This window comes from Phalacrocorax carbo, chromosome 5 (assembly GCF_963921805.1).
Source record: "Phalacrocorax carbo chromosome 5, bPhaCar2.1, whole genome shotgun sequence".
NCBI lineage: Eukaryota > Metazoa > Chordata > Aves > Suliformes > Phalacrocoracidae > Phalacrocorax > Phalacrocorax carbo.
In genome coordinates this window covers 22521746-22539554 of record NC_087517.1, presented here as the reverse complement: position 1 = coordinate 22539554, position 17809 = coordinate 22521746, and the positions used below count along the sequence as shown (strand labels likewise).

General features: G+C 41.8%; 2 protein-coding genes across 5 annotated transcripts in view; one reads left to right on the top strand and one right to left on the bottom strand.

The window, feature by feature from the left end:
- Positions 1-17809, bottom strand: part of DHRS9 (dehydrogenase/reductase 9) — a 38799-nt gene that overhangs the window by 10322 nt on the left and 10668 nt on the right. The gene's annotated exons all lie outside the window — the stretch shown is intronic.
- The window catches only part of ABCB11 (ATP binding cassette subfamily B member 11), a 59105-nt gene continuing 46703 nt past the window's right edge, over positions 5408-17809 (top strand). For 2 of the 4 annotated variants that reach the window (XM_064451522.1, XM_064451518.1), the window contains exons 1-2: positions 5430-5538; positions 15635-15737. In XM_064451522.1, the coding sequence (XP_064307592.1) occupies positions 15662-15737 (76 nt within the window). In that variant the 5' untranslated portion in view covers positions 5430-5538; positions 15635-15661. Of the gene's footprint in view, positions 5539-15634; positions 15738-17809 lie in introns of those variants that run through there. The other 2 variants (XM_064451519.1, XM_064451521.1) reach the window with 2 other exon arrangements.

Below are 17809 nucleotides of genomic sequence, written 5' to 3'. Positions count from 1 at the left end.
GTGTAAAGATCTACCTCCAATTTTTTTATAGGGGACACAAACCTAAAAAGAAAAAACCTAAAGGGCTCATAAAGAAAAAGATGTATTTTTCTCTAGTTTCCAGGGTGGAGAGTGATAAAAGGCACTCAGTCAGAAGTCCCAAAGGCATTTGAGTGGAGGGATTTGAGAGTGGTTGGGGTAGCAGGGTGCAGGGCACAGGCAGGCTTACGTGGATGTGCCATCTTCTGATAGGAACAGGCGAGGTGACTGAGGGGCTGGCTGTCCAGAGGGTGGGCAAGCACTCTGAGAGATGTCTTTTTGAAAGAATTTTTAAATTTTAATATGTTGAGGCAGTTAATCTGGTTATGAAAGTTATAGTTTGCCTTTAAAATTTACAGGGGTTGTTTTGTTTTGTTTTTTAAAAGTGTTGTTGCTATCTCTAATACTTATTGCACAGTGCAAAAGTGTTTGGAATGGAGAAGAAATCCTTACCGGCTACCAGATTTGGGTATGATTAACAGGATAAGTGAGTGCGTGACCTGCTTCTGGTACTTTCCAAGAGCAGATGGTGAGAGGCTAACTATAGAAAAAAGGTGAGTAACTAGAGGTACGTCCCATGCTTCGTACCTCCCAGCCTGCCTGCTGGACCCAATCCAGATGGAAATTTGCAGTTTCAGTGTAGCATATTTTTGTGACCAAGAAATAAATATACCATGACTTAGTATCTCTGATTGTGATTTAGACCGTGGGAGAAGAAATAAGTTTGTTTCTTGCTTTGTGCTAGCCTCCCACCTGGAGATATCTGCTCCCAGTGATCACCGACTTGGACTTTTTACTTTCCATAACAAGAGAAAGTCACAGAAATGTCCCCATTGTGCCCCAAGGTACTTTCCATATTTCACTGTAAGGAGCATACCTGCTATTCCCCATTTCAGTATGAAGAATGATAGAATCATTTAGATTGGAAAAGACCTTTAAGATCATCAAGTCTAATGGTTAACCTAGCACAGCCAAGTCCACCAATAAACCATGTTCCTAAGTACCACATCTACATGTCTTTTAAATACCTCTAGGGACAGTGACTCAACCACTTCCCTGGGCTACCTGTTCCAATGCCTGACAACCCTTTCAGTGTAGAAATATTCACTAGTATCCTGTCTAAATCTCCGCTGGTGCAACTTGAGGCCATTTCCTCTTGTCCTATCGCTTGTTACTTGGGAGACGAGGCCAACATCCACCTCACTACAACCTCCTTTCAGGTAGTTGTAGAGAGCAATAAGGTCTCCCCTCAGCTTCCTCTTCTCCAGACTAAACAGCCCCAGTTCCCTCAGCTGCTCCTCATTAAGACTTGTTCTCCAGACCCTTCACCAGCTTCATTGCCCTTCTCTGGACACACTCCAGCAACTTGATGTCCTTCCTGTAGTGAGGGGCCCAAAACTGAACACAATATTCAAGGTGCAGCCTCACCAGTGCCAAGTACAGGGGCACGATCACTTCCCTGCTCCTGCTGGCCACATTATTCCTGATAGAAGCCAGGATGCTGTTGGCCTTTTTGGCCACCTGGGCACACTGCTGGCTCATGTTCAGCCAGCTGTCAACCAACACCCCCAGGTCCTTTTCCTCCAGGCAGCTCTCCAGCCACTCTTTCCCAAGCCTGTAGCGTTGCATGGTGTTGTTGTGACCCAAGTGCAGGACCCAGCACTTGGCCTTGTTGAACCCCATACAATTGGCCTCGGTCCATCGATCCAGCCTGTTCAGATCCCTCTGCAGCACCTTGCTACCCTCAAGCAGATCAGCACTCCTGCCCAACTTGGTGTTGTCTGCAGACTTACTGAGAGTACACTCGATCTTCTTGTCCAGATCATTGGTAAAGATATTAACCAGAACTGGCCCAAAAGTGTAGTTTGATTTCCAAAAAAAAAAGGAAATTGGCTTCTTATCAATGAACAGCTTTTTGCTTGCAACACAAATGATAAAACCCAGCCATCAAAAGAGGATGTCTTGCTCTTAGATGCAACAAGGGGGTTTCTGTGTAGAACACTTACTAAAGATCTTTGGAAAGGACAGTAACTCTTTCAAAAGTCATGCTGCATTGAATGAGATAATGTACATATGTACCTCATGGGACTGACATAATTCTATTTTTAATAGTATAAGTTGAAAAATCAGTAAGGTCAGTGTAAAATTCACTTTGTGTTATATGAAATGAATACTAAGTCATGTTTGTATAACTCCTGTGGTGCCAAGAAAAGAATGAAGACATAGCATGTGGGTACTTGTCAGCCTGACCAATTGTGAGTGCGTACTGGCCTCTCCTGAGCTTCCCACTCCTCCAGTCTTTGCCCTGATCAGAGTTCCACAGAGGAGCTTGTGCTCTTCCAGCCAAATTTTGTTGGTTTTGTCCTCTAGATACCTTTATAACTGCGATAATTTTTTAAGATTAATTTTATAAACAGTATTTAAGAAGTGACACTCCAAGAAGGGATGTGGAAGTCATCTGCCTAATAATTCAAGCTGAAAACTGTCTCTATGTTATTTCAACTGTCCCTTACCTTCTATCGGGGTCCCAAAAGAGATCTGTAACTTGCTTTTATTTAGTGTTCACTTTCACCTTCATACTATTTAGGTGAAAAAATTGTGATAGCATGTGGAGCAAAATTACAACAAATATTTTCAAAAACTGGGAGAAATAAAGATGCAAACAAAGTATTTTCCTTTGTTTTTCAAAGTATCAGAAGACAGGAAGATAAAGCATCATGTAGAAGCAGAAGTGTACTACAATACTGAGATCTGCCTTACACTTCTGACGCTCTGAGGTGCTATCAATATAAGTGGCACAATTAAGATGGGGATTATACTCAAGTGAAAAATCCAGTGTCTGCCTTCTTGGCCCTGGAACCACTGTACACTAGCTACGGAAATAAATTTGGCTGTGAATAGTTAAAAAATAAGTTAATGAAACATAAGAGCTGTCTGTTCACTGCCTTCTGTCAAGCAAGAGCCCAGACCGCTGTAATTTCATACAGACTTTAGTGCAAAACACAGAAACAAGTCGGTCATCTGGAGTCTCAGCCTGCAGTGGCAGAATGAGTCTATTCACCTGGTGGAAAACCACGGCCACCTACTCCTCCATAGCTGTGAGCACTCAGTGCAAAATTTCTGGCTATCTTTAGGAAGATTTGGAAGCATTTTATTTGATTGCTTCTACTAGCTGTTGTCAATACTGGAATAAAGATCAATAGGTTATAGACTACAGTTTAGAGCTGAGGAGTCCTGTGCCAAAAGACTACATGGGCTTTCATTTCTTACTGAGATATTATCTGTCTGGGAATAACTAAGTTTCATTCTTATTCACTAACTCTTATGAACTATTGGAAAAATTCCAGAGAAGAGAGGATAACTTCATTTGCAGTAGTAATATGCTGGAATAAACAGCTACTCAAAATGAGGAAGGAAGCAGTTATTTTACTCCATTTGGTTCAATGAGTTGTCATCTTTTTTTCCTGTCCAAAGAGGTATTAAAATGACATGAGCTGTAAGCAAAATGTTTCCCTTCAACTGAGACCATGACTGAAGAGAATTATCCTGACAGTATTGCTCATCTTTCGTAAACTAAATAGCATCTATACCCTACTAATAATCAGAGATTTTACATGTGTCCCCTATGAGAATTCACCAATGAGAGCATCTGTCCTCAGTCTCCCTGATATACTGAAGTCCTGCTCTCTGTTGTTTTAGTTCAGTGGCTAATTCTTCATTCACTGAAGGGCTGACTCTAGCAACAGTAAGGAAACAAAGTACCAGAAGGCTTGAGGAGGTGGAGTGGATTTGGCTAGTTTTTCCACTAGCAGCTGTAAAAGGGGAAGGTGACTGTGTGGGAGTGGGATGAAAAATGAGTGCTTTATGTTCTCCACTTCGTTCTACACAGACAGATGATTTTTCAGCATAGATTCATTTAATGGCCCATGTTGTAACGTCAGGTCAGAATTTATTAATCTTCAGGATTTTTTGTAAGGATGAGTTGAGAGAAGCAGAGGTTTAGAAAGGAGCAGAGGCCTTCTAAAAGCTTGGGGTAGTCTGTGGTCTCAGCTCCAATTCATCACTGCCTTAATCTGCTTCATTAGCAGTGTGAAACAGGCTCTGTCCACACTTTCTGAATGCTTAGAGGAGCAAAGTCTGTAAGCAAAAAGAGTGAGGTAATTTGTGTAAAGCTAAAATTATATTCTGTCTCTGGCAAGTCAAGCTTTGTCTGGAGGTGTTGCACTTGCATGCTAAGTGTGAGCTCTGCTCAAGTACCTTGAAAAGCAGAGGCACTGCATGACCTTTGGCCACATTGCTCCTGAAGAAGCTGTCAGGGGAGAAGGAAGCAAAGCAGGGTTCTGCTCCACCATATAATTTTTCTTCCAGCCTTTCCACTCCTGTGCCCTGCACTGTGCTGCATGGAACTTTTTCTTTTCTCACTCTAGCTCTATGGTGTGGTGGACAAGATGATTAGCACTGTGATATTATCTCAGATAGTGTCGTTCTCAAAGCCATACCGTGTACATTAGTATAGACGTAGACTTCTTTTTGTTAAGAAAATGGGAAAAGACACCAGGTTTGTCTTTGGTTATGCTGTCAGTGTGAACACAGTAATGATGCTAAGCAAGGAAAATGGAGTTCTGGTTAGCTACATTTAGTCATGATGCGCTTTTGTGCATGAGGCTTTATAACTGAAAATTTGAGAGCACAGAAGACTTGAGGACACCTGACAGTCACTAAGGTTAAGGCATTGCCTTTCTATTGTGTCCTATCAGCCAGGGCTTTCTGTAGGGAGAACTGATTTCAGTGGGGAAATAAACCATGTTTGCCATTTCCCTCTAAACTCTGTGATGACATTGGCTGAGGTCATAACATTGTCCTTACCAATGTCCCTTATTGAAAAATCCATGGAGGGCTCTTCTCCAGCAAGAATTCACTACTACTCAGGAGCTTCCAGGTTGTAAAATCATCATTTTAAAGGAAGAATGGTAAAATATTAGAAACCACAGGGGGAGGGACAAGTGATGGGTTAGAAAACAAAGCTATTGAGCAAGTTTTTAATCTGCATTTAGCTTATTCTCTGAACCAATTTTCATATTATTCAACTGATGTTGCTATTTACTGCAGGGACAGTAGTGTACACTGAATTACTGCATGTCTAATAAAGTAATTCTGTACTAATGCTGATAAAATAATGCTGTAATAATCTTTTCCCGTACATTCATTGTGAGCACTTTTTTTTTCCAGAGAACCATCTGGTCTCCTCGTGTATAATTGCTTTCCAAGTGCCCTGACTTTATGTTGTGAGATTACATTAGTCAAATTTAAACTTTCCATCAGATGTCAATGAACTGTAACCATTCTGACCGCATGGTTATTGACCTGGGTACAAATAGTCAATGCCCAATTTAAAGATTCAGTTCTGACACATGGGTTAGAATAATGAAAACATGATGGGAAATGGTTGGGTGCTTCACTGACTAATTGAATAGGATCCTTGTAATTTGTTCTCTGATACATGAGTTTTCATAGCCACAGGTGAGTAAAAAAATCTATCATGTTTGATGTTTTAGAGTTAACTGATGAAACTTTCTGAACTGAAAAGTACCTGTATTCTTACTTTGGAACAATTTAAGTTAAATGCTAAATTGTTTTGTAAATCCTTTTCACAGTTAGTCGTTTGGGGGATTTGGGGTTTTATTTTTGGGGTTTGGTTTGGTTTTGAATGGGACTGTTTAAGGAACAGACATCCAATTTCTATTTGCAAACAAAATGTCTTTCTGCATGTGTGCTATCATTAATATCTGAGGAACTTTGTTTTAAAGAAAAATGAAGGCTAGTGCTTTCAGGGCCAATTTTCATTGGGTTCCCTCCCCTCCCCCCCCCCCCCCTTTGTCTTCAATAAAGATCTGATTGATATGAATAAAGATGCTATTTGAAAAATATTCCAAAGGGCTTTGGATCACCTCCTAATGTTACTTCATTCTATAGCGTATGTTCCTTTGTTAGCATTATCCAAGTATTACTTGTTTAAATGTAGATTTTGATTTCCTTAAAGATTTTTATTTATCAAAAACCTAGCAGCCATACCTTAATTGGCTAGAGTAAAATAATATTTCACTTTTGTGCAATTTCTGAGGTATACTCTGCTTCTAGTTTATATTTTGCACACACAGGGGTAGATGGGATGATCTAATGCCTTTTATTATCTCTGATTTCTATTATCTAAATATTTTTAATGCAGGCATCTCAGCAACAGTATTTTTCAAGATATTGTAAGTGATCCCCAGTAAATATTCAAACCCTGAGGAAGGTTATTTTAATATTCTAAGACAGCATGCTAATCTGCTATACTAATCTGTTTAAGTCAGCTAATGAATGATGCCTGCTAGACAGGATAGTATGTGGATAGTATTTGATGTGTTGAGCTTTAGAAAATATAGGAAAATTTTGTTTCCTTTCAAAAATGTGGGACAGTTACAATTTGATTGGAAAAGTGACATAATTCCAGAAAGCTTAGCTCTAGCAAGTGTTTGTTACTAGAATCCTTATTCAAGTCTATCAGTCACTGGGGTTTTTTTCCACTTTGCCTATTATTTAAAACTGCATTAACATACAGGCATAAAAAAATCCGTTGCAAAATACATTTCATAGTCTTAAAATATAGTGTCAGAGCAACCACTGAAATGACATATCCCAGCATGATGTTTTATACCTGCATTTATAGGAGAGATTGATTTTTGCAGTGTTCCATTACAAATTTTCTATAGATGTTATGATTCCAAAGTCAGGTAATAAATAGCTGAAAGAGGACAGGCAGTGAGAGACTTTGCTTTGCTTTACTTTTGCCTTCTTCATCAATTTAGAGTGTGACATTATCTTTCTGAAGCAGAAATGCAGTGTGGGTGTTTTTTTAACCACTTCATAGCTTTTCACCGGGAGCCACATTCAGTAGTATGTTTTATACTTCTGTGAAGTCATAAAGTATTTTAAAGCTGCTGGAATGTGTGTGTAAATACCGCCCCTAAAGTTTAGATTTATTTTGATATCTGAACAGGTAGCAACAATGCTTCTTTACTCCAGCAGGATCCATTTTCATAATCCAGGTGACATTTCCAATTATACTAATATCAGTGCAAAATCAGCAGTTTGTCTATTAGCTCAGCTTTCCTTATACAGTTCCATTACTTGTGTGGTAAACAGTCCAAAGCCGTCAGTACTAGATCTAGAGTCAAGTGATGGCTTCATGTTTAAGGACAAATTGCTAGTAAGATTATCATTGTGGTGAACTATTTTTTGCAGGAGAAAATACGAGTGTATGGTTGCAGTTGGTATCTTCTGGGTATTATTAATTCAGCCAATGATGCTTTAACCATTTGACCCAAAAATCTGAAAAGCTTTAATAAAGATAGAGCTATTGTGATTTGATTATTTTTCTCACACTGGTGGCTTTCTTTGAAGTTTATTAATTAATGATTTTTTAAACTCTGTCCATCCTAAAAACATATACTTAAGCTAAAAAAATCTGGTCAGCCTTAGGCCATTTGCACATTTAAGTTCTGTTTTCCTTAGAATCACGTCACTGTGAAGGGCTCCCCAGCCTGCTCTACCACTGTCAAACTTCTTTGTAAATGGAGCAATAAGTCTGTGTTTTCAGATCTCTAGCTCCAACCTCACAACTGAATTGACATATTAAAAAAAATTGTCTTGAGAATGTGATCACTGCCAAAAATGAGCTGGTTGAGAAACTCTTTTTCTTAAGAAACTTCTGGAACTTTAGGATGATTTGAACAAACGTTTTGGAGATCTGTCTCAGACTATTTCAATCAATCAGACACAGCAAAAGGCAGGAGGGAGGGAGCAGAATAACTCTGTTTTAACTGTAGAAATGAGTGATTTTATTTTTTTTCCCTACTTCAGGAAACTTGTCACTCTCATCTTCAGTGAAAACATAATCTCAAGGGATTTAAAGCTGCCAGGAATATATGCTTGCCCTTTTGGGGAATCTACATTTATTTTAATATAAACTGAATAATGTAATCTGAAAATTAAGCCCTTGCTACATCCTCTTTTATAGATCCCTGATGCAAATCCAGCTGAAGTGAAATTTAATGATTTGTAGATAGGGCCCATGTGAAACAGTCATATGTATATGATGCTTTCCTTTCTTTCTGGTCAGAAGCAGGTGTTACAACGTTCTCTGATATATAAAAGAACAGAAAGAGAACTTGGAAATGCGCACATGGTAGAGACTTTAACTAAGGCAGTACCATAGCTTGTTCATCCCATTTGCCATCTGTCTCAGAGAATGGAAAAATTATGATAAAGATTGTAAAGTTTTTCACTGTATGTGGGGATGAATTAAAAGCTCCTGTAATTTTATGTTGTGGCTATCCTAGTCCTGGCCAGACGTTTTGCTAGTGATGTGGCTTTATGCATTTACTTAAGGAGAGAAATTGTATAACAACGTAGGGGGTCTCAGAGTATGAGGGGTTCAGAATTTACTGACCAGTGGATGAATAAATGGTCTCTGCTCATCAGAAACTTTTAGGCAAGAACAACTACATCCATAGAGTAGCAATCAATGAAACAATGTCCAAATGAGTGCATGTACTAAACAAAGTTCTGCAGAGGTCTGTCTTGCTTCTGGTATGTCATGATTTTAGCTGGGATAGAGTTAATTTTCTTCACTCTAGCTGGTATAGTGCTGTGCTTTGGAATTAGCATGGAAAAAAACCTGTTGAGATAACACAGAGATGTTTGGGCTGTTGCTGGGTAGCGCTTGTACTAGTCAAGGACATTTCTAGCTTCCCATGCTGGGTGCACAAGAAACCAGGAGGGGAGGCGGCACAGCTAAGAGAACGGATTCAAACTGACCAAAGGGATATTCCATATCGTGTAACGTCATGCCCAGTATGCTACCTGGGAGGGGCTGGCTGGGGGAGGAGGAAGCAATCGCGGCTCGGGGACGGGCAGCGTCGGTTGGCGGGTGGTGAGCGGTTGTATCGTTTGTGTTTCCATTTGGGTTTTTTTTCCCTTTTTTTTCCCTTTCCCTTCCTTTTCCATTTTATTATATTAACATTATTGTCATTATTATCATAATCATTGGTACTATTATTATCATTTTATTGTAATCATTAAACTGTGCTTATCTCAACCCACAAGTTCTTTTGCTCGTCCGATTCTCTTCCCCATCCCACAGGGGTGGGGGCGGGAAGTGAGCGAGTGGCTGCGTGGTGTTCAGTTGCCAGCTGAGGCTGAACCACAACAGTCTATTTTTGGTGCCCAACGTGGGGCACAAAGGGTTTGAGATAATAACAGTTGCTGATCACAGCATTGATTCATCTGCTCTCAGTATTAGTTTGTCCAGTCTTTACCATGCTGATTGTAAAGTACATGTTAAAACTTGCTGTTGGTTTTGTCAGTTTGCTGTGCTCTGCAGTGATTAGAGATGTTTTGCCTAGGAGACTTGTTATTAAAACACTGGCCTTGACTGTTATCGGTTATTTAGGTCTTGCATGGAAGCCGTTACTGTACTTCAGCTACCACCTCATGGAGGCAATTAGCCATTATACCTCCTCCTCTGAGAAATTTTTTATGGAGGAAATACAGAATGGCACTGTAGCTGCCATCTTATATAATGTCTCCTCCTTCATTACAACAACTTTTCAGTATCTTGAACATCCTTGGGTAGTCAAGATACATCTGTTGATATTGCTTTGGCAGGTGGAATCAGATCTGTCTAAGGTTAGTAAGCAAGTTAAGAATATAATCCAGAGATCTGCCCCAAGGCTCGATAGCTATGCATGGCAGGGTATGTGGGATAGTATGGGCAAATGGCTAAGAAGGTGGGCACCCCCCGTGGTGTGGGACTTCACCCCTGAACAAGTGCAGAATCCTGGAAAATTAGTAGAACATCTGGAGGAAGCATGTTGTCACCCTGGCAATTCCAGAGAGATACAAATCACTGCAATGTGCTGGGGCCTGGCTTATGCCTATTGAGCCCTATTTAACACGATTCAGTACCCCCAAGGGAAAGAGAAGGGAGCTACTCCAACCCCAGTGACGAGCACTGCGGCCACTCAACCCCCCACGACAGACACTGTAGCTACTCCAACCCCAGTGACGAGCACTGCGACCACTCAAACCCCCACGACAGACACTGCAGCTACTCCAACCCCAGTGACGAGCACTGCGGCCACTGAAACCCTCACGACAGATACTGCAGCTACTCCAACCCCAGTGACAAGCACTGCGGCCACTCAAACCCTCACGACAGATACTGCAGCTGCTCCAACCCCAGTGCAAGCGTTGCAGCTAAACCAGAGGACCAACCTGTGCCAGTATCAGTCGCCCCTATATGCAAGAAGAAATCATGGAAGAGAAGGTCAACTCGTTTAGAAAGAGATTACGAGGAACCAGGGCCATCACGAGAAGAGGAGGAGGAAGAGGAAGAATGTGTACAAGAAACGGAAACTACCCGATCTCTATCCTTGAGTGAGTTGCGGGATATACGGAAAGATTTCGGGCGTCATTCAGGTGAGCACATTATCACCTGGCTGCTCCGATGCTGGGATAATGGGGCCAGTAGTTTGGAATTAGAGGGGAAGGAAGCCAAACAGCTGGGATCCCTCTCTAGGGAAGGGGGCATTGATAAAGCAATTGGAAAAGGAACACAAGCCCTCAGCTTCTGGAGGCGGCTCCTGTCTGCGGTGAGAGAGGGGTATCCCTTCAAAGAAGATATTGTATTTCGCCTAGGAAAATGGATGACCATGGAGAAAGGCATTCAGCATCTAAGGGAATTAGCTGTGCTTGAGGTGGTTTATGGTGACCTGGACGATCAACGGTCATCCAAAGATCCAGATGAAGCCGAGTGCACACGACCCATGTGGCGGAAGTTTGTACGGAGCGCACCATCTTCGCATGCAAACTCATTGGCAGTGATGTCCTGGAAAGATGACGAGACACCAACGGTGGCTGAGTTGATTGATAAACTCCGGGAATATGAAGCGAATCTCTCTTCCTCGCTCGTCTCTGCTGTTGAGAAACTGTCCCGAGAGTTCCAGCAACTCAAAGAAGAACTGTCCTACTCCCCACCAGTACGGACCAGTATCTTAGCCATTAGGAGTAAGCGTCCCTTGGCTCAAGAGAAGGGATACACATGACGGGGCACCCTGTGGTTTTACCTGCATGATCACGGAGAGGACATGAAGAAGTGGGATGGAAAACCTACCTCAGCCCTAGAGGCACGGGTACGTGAGCTGCAAGGGAGAACAATTACTCAGGGGAGTTTCTCCAGGAAAGCTGCTGCTCCAGTTTCCCATAAGCAATTCTCCAGACAAAGGAGCAGAAGTGCTGATGTCCTGACTGATCTTAACAAAGACACTCATGATTCGTAATTACAGGAAGTGAGTGATGAATACTATGGTCAGGACTAGAGGGGCCCTGCCTCCAGCCAGGTGGAGGAAAGGGATAACCAGGTTTACTGGACTGTGTGGATCTGATGGCCTGGCATGTCTGACCCACAGGAATATAAAGCTTTAGTGGACACCGGCGCACAGTGCACCTTAATGCGACCAAACTATATAGGGGCAGAACCCATTAGCATTGCTGGAGTGACAGGGGGATCCCAAGAGCTAACTGTATTGGAGGCTGAAGTGAGCCTCACCGGGAATGAGTGGCAAAAGCACCCCATTGTGACTGGCCCAGGGGCTCCATGCATCCTTGGCATAGACTGCCTCAGGAGACGGTATTTCAAGGACCCCAAAGGGTACAGGTGGGCTTTTGGTGTAGCTGCCTTGGAGACGGAGGAAATTAAACAGCTGTCTACCTTGCCTGGCCTCTCGAAGGAGCCTTCTGTTGCGGGGTTGCTGAGGGTTAAAGAACAACAGGTGCCGATCATCACCACAACAGTGCACTGGCAGCAATATTGCACCAACCGAGACTCTCTGATCCCCATCCATGGGCTCATTCGTTGACTGGAGAGCCAAGGAGTCATCAGTAAAACCCACTCACCCTTTAACAGTCCCATATGGCCAGTGCGGAAGTCTAATGGAGAGTGGAGACTAACAGTAGACTATCGTGGCGTGAACAAAGTCACGCTGCCATTGAGTGCTGCTGTGCCAGACATGCTAGAACTTCAATACAAACCGGAGTCCAAGGCAGCCAAGCGGTATGCCACAATTGATATCGCTAATGCCTCCTTCTCAATCCCTCTGGCAGCAGAGTGCAGGCCACAGTTTGCTTTTACTTGGAGGGGGGTCCAGTACACCTGGAATCGACTGCCCCAGGGGTGGAAACACAGCCCTACCATTTACCATGGACTGATCCATAATGCTTTGGAACAAGGTGGAGCTCCTGAACACCTACAATACATTGATGACATCATTGTGTGGGGCAATACAGCAGAAGTTTTTGAGAAAGGGAAGAAAATAGTTCAAATCCTCCTGAAAGCTGGTTTTGCCATAAAACAAAGTAAAGTTTTAGTAAAACAAAGTAAAAGGAGAAATCCAGTTCTTAGGAATAAAATGGCAAGATGGTCGTCGTCTGATCCCCCTGGATGTGATCAACAAGATAGCACCCATGTCTCCACCAACCAGTAAAAAGGAAACACAAGCTTTCTTGGGTGTTGTGGGTTTTTGGATGATGCATATTCCACACTACAGCCTGATCGTAAGCCCCCTCTATCAAGTGACCCGGAAAAAGAATGATTTCAAATGGGGCCCTGAGCAACAACAAGCCTTTGAACAGATTAAACAGGAAATAGTTCATGCAGTGGCCCTTGGGCCAGTCTGGGCAGGACAAGATGTAAAAAATGTGCTCTACACTGCAGCCGGGGAGAATGGCCCTACCTGGAGCCTCTGGCAGAAGGCACCAGGGGAGACCCAAGGTCGACCCCTAGGGTTTTAGAGTCGGGGATACAGAGGGTCCGAAGCCCGCTATACTCCAACTGAAAAAGAGATATTGGCAGCATATGAAGGGGTTCGAGCTGCTTCAGAAGTGGTTGGTACTGAGGCACAGCTGCTCCTGGCACCCCGACTGCCAGTGCTGGGCTGGATGTTCAGAGGGAACGTCCCCTTCACACACCATGCAACTGATGCTACATGGAGTAAATGGGTTGCACTGATCACCCAGAGGGTTTGAGTAGGAAATGCCAGTCACCCAGGAATCTTGGAATTGATTATGGACTGGCCAGAAGGCAAAGACTTTGGAATATCACCAGAGGAGGAGGTGACATGGTATAATCCAGTAACATTGATAATGATGTGGATTACACAATGGAGAACACCCTTATTAAATTTGATCATGACATCAAGGGAGGACAGACTGCAGATATGTTGAAGAACAGGACTACAAATCAAAATTCCCTTAACAAACACTTAAAATGGGCTGTAGAATGCAAGGTGCTATTAAATATGGACAACAGCAGGCAGGATTACTGTGAAAATATAGTTTGAAAAGCAACCGGCTTTGTAGCAGTTTGCAAAAAATGAATCCCTTTGGTGGATTACAAACAGAATGTGGATCAACAATGTGACACTTCTGTTAAAAAAAAACCCACAAATATCATACTGGTTTTCATAAACAGGAATATAATCTGTGAAACATGAATCCTTATCCTTTGCTCAGTGTTGGTAAGACTGGTGCTGTAGTGCTGTTATGCACTCGTCGCTTAAAAAAAAAAAAAAAGTGCTAGAATCTGGAGTGGAAATTATCAGAGGTTTAGGAAATACACCCTACCAAGGAAAATTGAATTAGTTGCTTTCTTCATCTGAAGAGGGAGACTTTCTAGTATTTTTCAGATAAATACTATTTACAAAGTGGAAAGGAATTATTATGTTCTTGGTGGATTGCACAAGAAGTAATGGGTTTAAATTATGACAGGTAAGATTCAGATTAGACATTAGAAGAAAAATATTTTAGCAATAAGGCTGGTGAAGCACTAATTGCCTGGGGAGTTCTTCAGGCATCTTTGATAAACATCAGTTAAGATGACACAAGAATAATTGAACTTTGCCTTGGATGCTTAGAATTAATCAAGAGACTATGGTCTTTCCAGACTGACTTAGTGATGATTCAGTGATGTGCTAAGACATGTACATGTAAAATTCAGGAGAAGAAGATAAAAAAGAGAAGTGCTTGGCTGGGACAGCAGTTCCTGAAGGTTAGTTTAGAATCACAGAATCTAAAAGACCTTTAAGATTATCAAGTCCAACCATTAACCAGTTGGGAGAGAAAAAGTAACAGAAATGAAAGGTTAGGACTTCATGAGAAGTGAAATTATTAAAAGTCACATATGCATCCTGAACCACTGGACTGGCTCCTCTTATGTTACTCCATTTGGATCTAGTAATGGGTGTATTTCCTTCACCTTCCAGTAATTTCAGAGCCATGCTTCTTCTCAGCCCTTCCCACTTGTAAGGAACTGCCCAGCTGCAGCTAATCACACAGCTGTTGCCAATATGAAGGATTTTGGTAGTTTTAATACTATTAGCAGAAAAGAAGTGGTTCCTTTAGAGGGTTAAACAGGTAAAAACTCAGCTGGCTGGGAAGGTAGGTGGTGTAACACAAATAATCTGTGGAAAGGTGTCTTTTACACAGAAACCTTCTTGTGTCATTTGGGTAAAAGATGTTAAAGCTTTAATACCTGAATGTGTTGTAGTATGCTTAAAATGAGAGGTTGTGAGTGGTTTATACAGAAGTAGAAACATACAAATGTTGATGTTTAATGACTGGAATAAACTATGCTTTGGGATACATTACGTTAAATAACGGTGTGGACGAGATGACTTTGGTTATGAAAGGGCATAATTTGGGGAGGGCTTTTGCAGCATTTTTCCCAAGGTCCTATCTTGGAAGCCAGGCCTGCCCAGCCAAAATTAGTACTACCAGCAGATTTTGCTTCACAAAAGTGTTTCTTTAACAAAAGAGTGTTAATTTTGTCTCCTTATTTCTGTTCATGTATGACATCTGCTCAGCACGTCAGTGCTGAGTTAGGAATAAACCTGTCCAGAGGACCAGGTCTGCCAGGTAATTCATCCCAGCCAAGAGCTATGGGAGCGCAGCTGGTGGTGGAAGTGATGCTGCAGATGTTAGTGTGGCCCTGGGGTCCTCCCCCAGCCTTCTCTCTTGTCCCCTGATTGTCCCCCTGTCATGGTCCTGCTGGCTGCTGCCAGCCAGGATGGGACAAGGCAGGGGCAGGTCTCCTGCCCGCTGCTTCCTCATAAGTGAGGCAGGATCTGCCATATTATTATCTCAGACTATAAGCCACAGATGTCAACTGCACAAAAGCAGTAGTTTATTTTAATACAGCCATTAATGTGGACAGGGCTGTTTGCAGTGGGCTGCAAAGCCCTGTGGAGCAGGCCTCACTCAAGGCAGGAGGCACTGAAGCTTTTCAGAGGCCTTGCACTTAGAGGTGAACTGGGCATGCTTCGCTGTGTTTTCCCGCTCTGTAGTTTCACTGTGTCTTGGACATGTATTCTGTTATAACTTGTGCTGTAATCAGTGGCATTGCCCTGGGATAATGAAGGCAAAACTGAGGTAAACAGGAATTTAATGTAGTATCATTGTATGTTAACGGACAAATCTATGCTGATACTCTTTTTCTTTTTTTTCCCCCCTCTTTCTTCAGGACTTCTGATTTAAGTAACTAATAACCATGTCTGACCCTGTTGTTCTTCGTAGCATCAAGAGATTGGGAGAGGATAACTATGCTTTTGACTTGGATGGCAAATGTAAGTAGTTGATTCTTCAGCTAGCTCCTTATTTTATAAAGCATGTAAAATAGGTGGTGGGTGGCCTAAGTGAAGCAAATAGCTTACAGAATGCAAAACAAATAGTCTGTGGTATAAATAGAGTTATGTGGTACATGCTGCTAAGGGTATGCTACCTCCAAAACAACTACGTATAACAATCCCTACTCATGGACAGTCTTTACTTATCAGCTTACAAGTTCATGGTATCCACCTAGGTTTTATACTCAGCACTTTGGTGCACAAGTAAAGGACCTTTACTGGGGAAAATAATAATTTCTGTCTTCCATAGTTTCTAGAGCCACTTTCAACAAACACATATGTGGCATTCACTCCCAGTTTCACCTGCTTGATCACAAAAATAGGTGCTCTTGGATCAGCTCTAAGCAAAACACAGCTTGAGGTGGAGGGATGGTTTTTTTATATCGTGGGCTCTCTTTTTTTCTTTTAGTTCATCATATGTATTGTTAAAACAATCAAGCTGGATAGTGATACAGACTATGCAGTTTTATTTCACTTGAAATACTTTATGACAGTTTACCTCCAGAAAACTGGAGACTCATGTCGAAAGACAGTCCCTCTCTCTTGGAACTATTTTTCACCAACAAAAAAGTCAAAGGAAACCATATGAGACTGAGTTACAGTGAGTGCTTTTTCCCCTGCCTAGACAACAGCTCAGGTTTGAGGCAGTCCAGCCTCAGCCTCTTTCGTTGCATGGGAACGATACATACATTTACCTTGTGGCATGCAGCAAAATTCTTCACATATCGATGTATGTAATGAAATTTCAGACAACAGTCAAACTTTTTCAAGACCTTATGACTGATTTTTTCATGAGAGCCCTCTTCAGGTCTCTCTCCATGCTATATAGCAGCACAATGTCCCAGCTATAACTTGATCTGTGATGTCTGTTGTTATTTTTAAAACTTAGTAGTTGCTGATTAATGCTAAGTCTATATTTAAAATCTAGTACCATTCATTGTCTGGGTTTGGGATTTCCTTCCCATCTTTATCTGTAATAGGATGTCTCATGGGACTGTTGGCATAACAGTAGTTTGAGAGTATTCAGTCTGAGCTTGGACTAAGCCTTGGTTGTTGTTATCTTTGTAGAGATTGACTGATATCTGCAAACATAAAAGCAGCTGTTCTGTTAGAAGGCAGTACATGTGCTTTTTTTGGTCTGTCATTAGAAACTGAAAAAGAGCTTCACGTGCAGAAGGTGTTAAATTCACACCTTCTGTCTCTCTGTTAGCCAGATAATTCCTTTGATTTTAACCATCCTCATCAAATCTCTTCCACTTTGCTGGGATTACTCTCCTAGACTAGATAATCTCCTATTCAACAGATTCAAAGGTCTGTTTTTGCTAGGAACTTCAAATCTATTGTTACAGCTGGTAAGAAGATAGTGTAGGAAATTATTCTCTGAGTACCATGAATGTGTTCTTAAAAGCAAAGCTGGCATGCTAGATTCTGCAGATGATTTTAAAGTCTGCAACACAGCAGCAGCAACCTCAGTTCCATGACTGTGAAAGAAACCAATGTGAACATTTTCTGAAAGTCTGCTCTCTCCCCAGTATATTGCTACCATGGCACTCTGCTCTGTATCCTGTTGGGATGAGCAGCCATCTGCATGCTGAAGCAGTACAGATCTCCCCACTCCCCTCCCTTGCTGTATTTTGTTTTGGCTTTAAAACTTCTCCCTTAGGCTGCTAACTGAAGGCAGTTTCAAATGCATGAGGCATTGTGGTCTTAAATATTGGTAGAGACTGGAGGAATGATGAGAATAGGGTATTTCCTCTGTTTCTGGGTCAGAAAACTTTGCCTCTTCCAGCCACTTACTTATAACTTCTCCCAGAATAGCCAGATTTATCTAGCTATTTTGGGGGCTGTTTTTAATCTGTTAGTTTTTCTTATGTATTTGTCGTTTTCACTTGTTATAGGATTTTGGGAAAAGACTTTGTGTTGGGACCAAAGCTATTCCTCTTTTCACAGTTGGGGTTTTTTTGGCCTCTCCAAGTGACTTTGTCTCTGGTTTCTCAGATACATTGTGTTTT